This window comes from Chamaea fasciata, unplaced genomic scaffold (assembly GCF_029207755.1).
Source record: "Chamaea fasciata isolate MVZ Bird 193981 ecotype frontalis unplaced genomic scaffold, bChaFas1.0.hap1 SCAF_28, whole genome shotgun sequence".
In the NCBI taxonomy this organism is placed as follows: domain Eukaryota; kingdom Metazoa; phylum Chordata; class Aves; order Passeriformes; family Sylviidae; genus Chamaea; species Chamaea fasciata.
In genome coordinates this window covers 1,398,608-1,408,917 of record NW_027094113.1, presented here as the reverse complement: position 1 = coordinate 1,408,917, position 10,310 = coordinate 1,398,608, and the positions used below count along the sequence as shown (strand labels likewise).

The following is a 10,310-nucleotide window of genomic DNA, read 5'->3' as shown; positions in this document are numbered from 1 at the left end:
CGGCCCCCAGGGTGCCCCCGCTGCCCTCCAGCCGCAGGGGACCACGCTCCACGATTTTTCTCAAACTAGTGGGTTTTTCTCAAGCTTTATACAGTCCAAAACCCATAGAAACCCATCGGTTTAATGTTCATTGGTCCCGAGTTGCGCAGTTCTTAGTATTTGGTTTCCTAATGGATAGGATTTTCTTCTCTTCTGATGTTAATTAGGTCTTCACTCCCGGATTTCCTGATCAGCCTTTCGGGGCCAGGTGTCTCCAGCCGTGCCAGGGGGCAGCTCTGGAGCAGGTGTTGGTCGATGTTTGCTGATGGTTCGCCAATGGCCCTTGATGGCCGTTATCTCTGGTGTATCTCTCGTGCTGCCCTCAGCCTGCTGAGATGCTGAACTCATCAGGCCTCACCTGGTGGAACAATGCTTTGGACAGAAACTTCAGTTGCCTTCCCCCGGGGCAAAGGCGAACGGACGTGACTACAGTTAGAAAAGTAAAATTTAAAACTTGGTATATTTTCCAACAAGAGGGTATTTCACTAATCCACATAAATATCTCCAGCGTGAGTGCCAGACTCCTTTCAGTGGTGCAATGGCCATAAACTAAACCGCAAGAAGTCCCACCGCAACACGGGGAAGAACTTCTTTACACTGAGGCAGAGCACTGAACAGCTGCGCAGGCAGGCGAAGTCTCCCTCTCTGGAGACATTCCAAGCCCCCTGGCCCAGGTGACCCTGCCCGGGGGGACCGGACGATCTCCGGGGTCCCTTCCAGCCCCGTTCGGGCTCCGGGGGCCGAGGAGCGGCCGCGCCGCGTCCCCGCCATGAGGCGGCCGCGCTGTTCCCGTGGCAACGGGCGCGGCGCGATGGCGTCACTTCCGGCCGGGGCGGGGCCAGCGCCGCCCCCGCCTGGGAGGCCGCAACGGCCGCGGGGCCTCGGGCAGCGCCGAGCGCGGCCGGGGGCCGGGAGGATGTGCAGGTACCGGGCGGGGACGGGCGCACGGGCCGGGCGGGCGTGTGGGGACCTGCAGGGAACGCGGTACTGCGGCGGGGCGGGGGAGGCGGTCAGTGTGTGTTGGTGGGGGTCCCACAGCGCGGTCAGAGGGAGGGGAGGCCCCGGCAGTCGGGGGAGGCCAGGCTGGTCGGTGTGCTGGGGTCACGGTTAACCGGGCGTGTGTGGGGGTCAGTGAGGGTGTGGGACCCTCCCGGCGGGCAGCGGGAGGTGGGAGGTCCCCGCTGGGCAGCGGAGGGCGGTCGGGGTGTGCCACAGCAGCCGGGGCGGGCACGGAGAGACCCACGCGGGTCAGGGCGTGCTCGTGGCGGCCCCTCAGTAGTCGGCGGGGGTCTCGAGGAGGTCAGTGGGGGGATCCGGGGCTTACACGGGTCCCGCGGGGCTGTGGGGGACACGCACACAGTGATCGGGGAGGGGTCCCACCGGTCAGTGTGTGTTTGGGGGACCCTCCAGCCATCGGTGAGGGGATTGAGGCCCACAGCAGTCGGGGGGCCCACACGGGTCCGTGTGTGTGGGGGTCTCCATGCTTTCAGCGAGGCGGGAGGGCCACAGTGGGCAGTGAGGGGGAGAGCTCGCTGCTCAGTGCTGGCGGTGCCACACGGGTGAGTTGGCGGGGAGGGGTCAGTGGTGGGACAGGGGCCGACAGCAGGCGGGGGGAAGGGTGTGTGCAGTCGGTGTGTGTGTGGGGCGGGCCCCCCGTGCCTGTCAGTGGCGGGGGCCCCACGGAGGTCAGCGGCTGGGTACAGCACGGAGCCCCCCGTGGCTGTGGCCGGCTGTGGGGTCAGTGTGTGTGCGGTGGGGCGGGCCCCCACAGCAGGCGTGTGCCGAGGGCAGGGGCCGGGCGGGGCTGCCCACCCACGGCGGGGTGTCCCCAGCTGGTGCCCGGCTTTGTCCCAACGTGTGCGAGACATGCGACGCGAGTGTGACACACGATGGAAGTGGCCTGTAGGGCCGCCTCCCCGCGTGGGCCCCGTGCAGGTGTGCGGCCACCGGATCTGCCCCGGGCGTGCTGGTCCCACACGGGGGATCCGCTGGCTGGTCCCACCGGCACACGGGGGATCCGCTGGCTGGTCCCACCGGCACACGGGGAATCCGCTGGCTGGTCCCACCGGCACACGGGGGATCCGCTGGCTGGTCCCAGTGGCACACGGGGGATCCGCTGGCTGGTCCCACCGGCACACGGGGGATCCGCTGGCTGGTCCCACCGGCACACGGGGGATCTGCTGGCTGGTCCCAGTGGCACACGCGGTGCCAAACCGGGGGGGAACAGCGCTTCCACATGCCAGGTGTGACACCGGCCCCGGCCCTGCTGTGGATGGTCACCGGCCCCAGGGGGCCTGGCTCCTACCGGGGCACGGGGCATCCCTTCGCTCCCAGTATTTTGGCATATTTCAGTGCCATATCCCAGCTTCGGTGCCATATCCCTCTTCCACCCTTTCCTCCCCTTTCCCAGCCCTTCGGAAGCAGATGGAGCGAATTCCTCGGGGTGTGGGCTGGTTTGACATTCCTCAGCTCAAGCCTGTGCCCAAACTTGCAGAAAATAGTTCCTCTCTTTTTTTTTTCTTTTTTTTTTTTTTTTCCCTCTTTCTTTCCTCCTTTCCCCTTTTTTCCTCGGGTGCTCGGCACTCCCGCACGCCTGTGCCGGCACCTAGGTGGCCCCGGGGGAGCCGTGTCCTTTGTCCCATCAGCCGTGTGGCTGCTGTGGGGGCGGTGTGTGTGTGATGCTGCGCTTGTCCTCGCCCCCTCCGCGTGGGCTGCTCGCGGGGGCTGGCGAATGTGGCAGGAGGTTTGATTTTGGGGGGGGCGGGGGGGGCTGCGTGGGCTCGGTGGGGGCTGCGAGCTGCAGAGGTACTCGAGGAGGCGGGGGACACTGCGGGGAGCGCGTTTGTCCCCGGCCGTGGGTCACAGAGGGGACAGAGCCCTCAGAGCCCCCGCCCTGCCCGCAGGCCCCCGCAGCCGCCGGACGGACAGATGGACACGGCAGCCCCGCCGCACGCCCCGGCCCGCGCTGCACGGCCGGCGCCGGCCGTGCCCAGGGCCAGCTGAGGACTGGGCGTCTCCGGGCCGGCCTCGTTCCCGGCCTCTGTCCGATTCGGATCCTCCCTCGCTCCGGGCGCCTCCCGCCTCGCCGCCGTCATGAACGGGCTGTCGATCAGCCAACTCTGCTGCCTCTTCTGCTGCCCGCCCTGCCCCAGCCGCATCGCGGCCAAGCTCGCCTTCCTGCCCCCGGAGCCCACCTACGCCATGGTGCCCGAGCCCGAGCCCGTGGGCAGCACGGGCTCCCTGCGAGGCGCCGCGGGCCGCTGGAAGCTGCACTTGAAGGACCGGGCAGATTTCCAGTACTCCCAGCGGGAGCTGGACAACATCGAGGTGTTCGTCACCAAGAGCAGCCGGGGGAACCGCGTCGGCTGCATGTACGTCCGCTGCGTGCCCGGCGCCAGGTGAGTCACCCGCGGGCGTGCCAGCCGGGGCTCTGCCGGGCTGGGGCCGCGCTGGGGGCTCCTGTCCCCTCCCCTCCCTCGGCTGGGCGTCACTGGAGGAGCTGGCCCTGCCCCGGGGCTTCAGAGGCATCCCTGGGCTCCAGGACCGGTCTGGCTTGTGGCCGCGCTGGGAGTGGGGTTACAGCGGGAGCAGAGGCAAAGGCAGAGGCTGCAGGGATGTGGGGATTCCCCAGGCTGTCTCACAGTCCCCCACTGTCACTGGCAGTGACGCAACGCTCCAGTTGTTGGCATAGAGCTTGTTTCTCAGGGAGCGCAGGGATGGCTGCCCCAGCTGCTTCGCCCCATTCCCAGCCCTGTGGTGACCATGGGGATGGACAACTGCCTGTGCCAGCCAGGAGAGCCTGGATTAGTCAAATTCGCAGGGACATTTGATTCCTCAAGGAAAAGAATGATGGGAGTAAAAGCCAGGAGGGGTTTGGTCACTCCTGTGGGTCTGTGAACTGGGAAGCTGGAGAGAGGCTGGAGTGTGAGATGGAGAGCCCCTCCTGCTGCCAGTGCCTGGGCAAGAGGAGACAGGAGGGGACCTGGCAGCTGCTCCCCAAGCAGTGGCACAGTTGGCGGGTTCAGGTGCAGAGGGAGGCCAGGTCACCCCAGATGACCCCTTTCCTGTATCCTGCCAGGAGCAACAGGTCCTCAAAGACCAGCATCACAGGCTGCAGGGCTGGAGGGGAGAACCTGAGCTAGGGGAGCCTGACCTCCCAAACAGTGGGGTGTCAGGTGCTGCTGGCTGGCTGACCTCCCACAGCTCATCCTGTCACTGACTTCCAGCTGGGGCTCTCTGGGCATCCAGGCCCGGACTGAGGCTCAGCCTGGCCACAGACCCCTCGGACCAGCTGTGGGGCCTCAGCAGGGAGTGGGTCCTGCTCCCTCCCTCTGGCAGAAGGGAACCAAACTCCCATCAATCTCCTATTAGTGTTAATTTTTATGATTAACATTGTTTTTCCCCTTATGGTGGAAATTTCTTGTGCCTTGTCACTCCCACAATTCACTTCTCTCTCAGCATCTGGTGTCTTGCCAGGCTCAGGAGAGAAAAAACCCGCTGTCAGAATTCTTACTTGAAATCCCCATTGGGCAAACGGCCCCAAATCCTGAGCTTTTTACCAAAAATAGACTCAAAAACTTGAGCAGAATCATCATCCTGCCTTCAAGCTGCCTGTTCCCGCTCAGAGCGAGCCCCTGGCTCTGGCAGCAGAAGGGTCTGCGTGTCCCCAGGGGTGTCACGAGGACCTTCCTTGGTGACCAGAGGGGTGTTGGCCCTTTATGTCCCGGGGTTTGGTTGTTGGCCTCGAGGCAGACGTCCGGGAATATCTGTGCCCGAGCTCCGGCGCCGCGGCAGAACCCGGGATTGATGCTCCATCCCCGTGTCCCAGGTACACGGTGCTCTTCTCCCACGGCAACGCTGTGGACCTGGGGCAGATGAGCAGCTTCTACATCGGGCTGGGCACCCGCATCAACTGCAACATCTTCTCCTACGACTACTCGGGCTACGGCGTGAGCACGGGCAAGCCCTCGGAGCGGAACCTCTACTCTGACATCGACGCCGCGTGGCAGGCGCTGCGCACACGGTGAGCGGGAGGGCCGGGGCAGGGAGCACGGCCCCGCTGCCCTCAGGAAAACCCTGTGCTCCAGCTGTCTGGAAAACAGGAAATCTCCCAGAAGGGGAGCCCTGGGCCACTTGAGACAGGAAGGGTGGTTGGAAAACTGTAGGGGGAGCAGCTGGGGGATCCAAGGAGCAGGGATGCTGCGGGGCATGACCTTGGCACGAGCTGTGCTTCCTGTCTCACTGTGCCAGGCTCAGCTCTGGTTCCCTGCCAGGTTTGGGGTGCCTCCCTGTGCCAGGCTCTGCCTCCTCTTCCTTGGGCCTGGCTCGCAGTGTGACCCAGAGCTGGGGCTGCCCCACACGGCTGCAATCCAGGGTCTGTGAACACCCTATAACCCTGGCCTGGTGAAGGAAAGCCTTGACAACCCCCACAACTCACCTGGCAGCTCAGCCCTGGCTGCTCCCTGCTCCTTTGGGAGTTCAGGGAACTGCCCTGGGCCCAGCCACGAGGAGCTGGGGGAAGGTCAGAGGGACAGAACATGGACCTTGCCGGGAGCCCTGTGGGCGCAGTGACCAGAGCAGAGTAACCCCTGAGCTGTATCTCCTGGCGATGTGCCTGGACACTGACCTGCCCTGTCCTCTGCCAGGTACGGGATCAGCCCAGAGAACATCATTTTGTATGGACAGAGCATCGGCACGGTGCCCACGGTTGACCTGGCCTCCCGCTACGAGTGCGCGGCCATTGTGCTGCACTCCCCGCTCACCTCCGGCATGCGCGTCGCCTTCCCCGACACCAAGAAGACCTACTGGTTTGATGCCTTCCCCAAGTGAGTGGCCTGGGCAGAGGGCACGGGGGGTTTGGAGGGGCCAGACCAGCTCTGGTCACGGCCAGGGGACACGTGACATGTGGGCCACTTTTCATGATGGGTTTAAACATCCCCTTTGGCGTTTCCTCGCCCTGTATTTGGTGCCCTCTGGGAGTTGCAGCCTTCCCTGGGGGGTCAGCGTGTCCCCTCCTGAGGGCTGTACCATCATCTCCTGGCCACACTGTCCCAGTGACTTTGCCTGCCAGCTTTGGGGCTGTGCTGCTGGCCCTTTGTCAGGTGTCACAAGCCCTGGGTGTCCCTGGGACCCCTCTGTCCCCCAAGAGTAATTCCTTGGGGATTTTCCTGCTCTTCAGATGGCAGGAGTGGTGCTGAGAGGACGAGCTCTTCCTTTGCCTCTCCCTTGCAGCCAGGCCAGTGGGGCCCAGGGGACAGTCCCTGAGCCGGAAGCTGTGGCTGGGAGCCACCAGCCCACGCTCTGCATCCTGATGGCCTCGCGTGGCCTTTCGGACTGGGCTGGGAGCAGCCGTGCTTCCCTTCCTCAGAGCCCGGCAGAGCTGATCCCAACAGGGAAGGGCTGTCCTGCAGCAGTTCCCATCCGCCCTGCTGAGGTCCCACGGGGATGTTGTCACTGCTGTCTGCTCCTTGTCTGTCACACTGGGGCAGATGTTTCCTTGGCAGAAACTCTGTGTCCCTCCCTGTGCTCTGCCATGATCAAAGAGCATTTCCTGGTCCCTCTCCCAGGGGATATTTTGGGGGCAGGAGGAGTGGAAATGTTTCGTACCCTGTGCTTACCCCCCTCTCTCCTCTCTTCCCCATCCACCCTTTTGGCAGCATCGAGAAGATCTCCAAAATCACCTCTCCTGTCCTCATCATCCACGGTACGGAGGATGAAGTCATCGACTTCTCCCACGGCCTGGCGCTCTTTGAGCGCTGCCCCAAGGCTGTGGAGCCGCTGTGGGTGGACGGGGCCGGGCACAATGACATTGAACTCTACAGCCAGTACCTCGAGCGCCTTCGGAAATTCATCTCCCAGGAACTGGCCAGCCAACGCAACTAGCCAGGGAGACAGGCAGGGGGGTTCTGCTTGTTTCTCCGGTTCTCCCAGTAGCTCTCCCTAGTCCCTGCTGCTGGAGCTGTAATGAGTTTGTTCAGCCTCAGCTCCAGGCTCAGGAGAGGGCGGGAGGTCCTGGAATGGACAGTGTTTGCTCTCAGACGTGAGCACAGCTCTCCTCCCTGCTGGTGCCAGCCCCTGGCGCTGCTGGCACCACCGGCCTGGCTGGCCAGAGACGGCAGCTCCCTCCTTCCCCCTTCCCAGAGACATGAGCCCACCCTGCGATGGTGGATCCTTGGCTTCACACACGTCCTCGCCTCCTCTCCCAAACCGGCAAAGTCCCGAGTCCCTCCCGGCCGCTCTGCTGCTCTGACCATAGCAATAAGGCGAGTTGGAGAGGGGCTGGGGCCCCAGGCCCTCCCCGGTGTCCCTGCGGGTGGGACAGAGGAGCTGGCAGTTTCCGCTCTCCGTGGAGCTTTCCCGGGACCAGCACTGGTGGTGCCCGGCGTTCACCCCGCGGCTGGGGCAGAGCCGTGTCCCCACGGGGACTATGGGGATGCATGGAGGAGGTGCCCCCCTGCCCCACACCTCCTCCAGTCTGGCGCTGCTCAGCCTTCCCAGAGCACTCCTGGTGTTCGGGTCACCCCTGGAAAACCTCCTCCGAACCACTCGCACGGGGAACGGGGCGAGGGAACCAGGCAGCGAATAAAGAGCAGAGGTTTAATGTTTCACCCGTGTCTGCCCTTTCCCTGGGTACCCCTGGCGGCTCCTGCCCATGACCCAGCCCCAGGGTGTCCAGCTCCTCGACCTTCCCCCCCGTTCAGCACCTTCCCTGGATTGCCCTTGGCCACATCCCCAGTGCTTGTCACCCTCCTCTGGGGACTGGGTGGCCCCAAGGTGCCAGCGGGACCGGGGAAGATGCCCTTGGCCCCTGGGAGCAGGCTGCAAAGGTCTGTGTGTCCTGTGGGACTTGGGGACAGCAGGAACCCCTTCCCCTTTCCCATGTCATTAGGGGATCCCATGGGATCATGGGTGCAGAGGTGGAGGATGGCCTCAGCCTTCCAGGAGTTGTGGGGGGCCGGGTGTGCCACAGGGGAAGGGGGAGATCCCCGTGGCCTGCTCTGTACCAGGGCTAGCACAGCAAGGGACACGAGGTGGTGCTGGGGTACATGGGATGGTCCTGGGGAGGGCAAACTTTAGTTTTGACCTGCTCCATGCCCAGTTCTGACCAGAGCTGTGTGGGAACCTCAGTGATTCTGAGGGTGCACTGGCCACGGGGGCAGGTGCAGGGGTGGCCCACGGAGTCCTCCCAACCAGCACGTGGGAAATTTGCCCCAGGGACAGGGAGAGGCTCAGATTGGTGATTTTTGGGACAGCACCTGCTCTTACAGCCCTGGGAAGTGCTGTTTGTGTGTTTTCCTGCCCCTGGGATATCCCTGGCCCCAACTCAAAGAGCAAAACACTGCTCTGCCCTTCCCCTCCCTGCCCCTGTCCTCCCGGTGTCCCCTCCCCGGCACGAGGCCCTGGGGCCCGCCAGGCTCATGTGAGGAGGGATTTAATCTCCTTAGGGGCTCAGGGGCCGGGCGGGGGGGCTCGCTGCACCCCCACGCTCCGAGCACTCCAATGCACCTATTGTTTGGGGCTGGGAGCTGGGGGCATAGGACCCCCCGCTCCCCACACATCCCTCATTTCCCCCAGCACCAGGGCAGGGTGTTCCAGGGCAGGAGGGATGACCCTTCCTTGGTGCTGGGGCTGTGCAGGAGCAGGAAGAGAATGTGGATGGCTCTGGGGGAGGGCCTCATTCTTTTCCAGGGCGATTTTGGGGTCCGGGAGCTGTCTGGCTTCTCCCTGCACATCCCCCCAGTCCTTCCTTCTCCATCCCTCTGCCAGCAGTGGCCAGGTGCTTTGGGAGCCTTGGGCTCACACGTGTGTGGGAAGCCAAAGCCACCCAGCCCGGTTCCCTCTGGCCCCACTGGCTCCCTAATCCTGGCACAGAGGCATTCTCTGTGCGCCCAGGGTATTTTTATCCTCTTACTGCTGCCTGTTTCCTGTTGAGCTGCAGATACTTTGGGGCAGCTCTGCCTCGCCAGCAGGATGGCTCAGAGCTCGTTGGGGTTGGGGGGATGTTGAGGTGGCTCGAGGTTGTATTTCCTGTGTGTCAGTTTAAAACAAAGGCAAAGGTCAGTAAAGTTCAGCCTGATCCCCAAAGTCTAGAGCCAGGTCGGGAATATGAGAGTCCCTGGAGATGGACATTTGCTGAGTGCCACCTCCATGGTGGGGGAGCCCCGGCTGGGATCAGAGCTCAGGGCTTTGGGTCTGGATCTGTCACTGCTCCTGGCCCAGGATGGAGGCTCCATTCTCACTCAGCAGCTGGAGCAAGGAGGGACAGAGGAGCACTCACCTCTAAAAGAGCTGCGGGGGCCTCGGAGAGCATGTGCTGGGGGTCCTGGGCACAGGAACCCCCACCTGGGGCCAAGCTGGGCCACTGGGACAGCGCTTCTGTCCCCTTTGGGACAGCACTTCTGTCCCCTCCGCTGGTGCTGCGGTTTGGGGCAAAGGAAGGGCACTGGCTGGGGGACGGGGCTGGACAGTTTTGGTACCTGGAGGGGGACTCTGCAGTGTCCTTTCCCTGGAGGGAACAGACAGAGACAAGGCCTTGAGTGTCCCCAAAGTCCCTCCAGAGCAGGGTCAGGGCAGGTGTCCCTCCAGGTGGTTTGAATCCCCCAGCCAGGGGGGCACAGGGGCCCAGGCTGGGCATGGGGGACATTGGGTGACTGGCCAAGAGGGGTTTAAGTCTCATTTTGGGCATAAATGAGGCTTTTGATGGTTGGGGCCTGCGTGCCACAGTCATGAGACTTTGTACAGAGGCCGAGCTCAGTCATGGGATCCAGGAAACTGAATTAAAGCATCTTAAGGAGCTTTTTTCCGAGCTCTGCTCTGGTTTTCCACGTGCTTGTCATATGAACAACGACGGTATAAAAGGGCAGAGGGGAAGGATCCCATCGGTGGTCAGGCTGGGAGAGGGGATGGCGTTGGAAAAGGGATGCCAGGCTGAGGGGCACAGCACGGAGCTGGCTGAGGTGGAGGGAAGGAGACAGGGAAGGACAAGGAGAGGGGAGGATGCATGGGCTCTGCTCTGACCGGTGAGCGAGGCAGAGGCCTCGGGGACAGCAGGGACAGTGGGGACAGGAATGGGGACAGATCTGGGGGAGCAGAGCTTGTGTCCCCACGCCCCGAGCAGCGCAGAGCTGTGAGAGCCCGACGCGCCCGCGGCTGCACCGCGACACCGGCGGCACCTCCCTGGTGAGACACGGTAGGGGGGCACGGGGGGCAGGGGCACCCACCACCCTGGGGACTCCTAGAACCCTGAGGTGACACCCGCCACCCTGGGGACT

General features: G+C 63.7%; 1 protein-coding gene across 1 annotated transcript; it reads left to right on the top strand.

The window, feature by feature from the left end:
• The first annotated feature begins 879 nt into the window (after positions 1–879).
• Positions 880–7,646, top strand: ABHD17A (abhydrolase domain containing 17A, depalmitoylase). The gene is made up of 5 exons (XM_066205608.1): positions 880–963; positions 2,943–3,437; positions 4,868–5,062; positions 5,685–5,864; positions 6,696–7,646. The coding sequence occupies exons 2-5, from the start codon at positions 3,133–3,135 to the stop codon at positions 6,919–6,921; spliced, it is 906 nt and encodes a 301-aa protein (XP_066061705.1). The 5' UTR covers positions 880–963; positions 2,943–3,132; the 3' UTR covers positions 6,922–7,646.
• Positions 7,647–10,310: the final 2,664 nt, after the last annotated feature.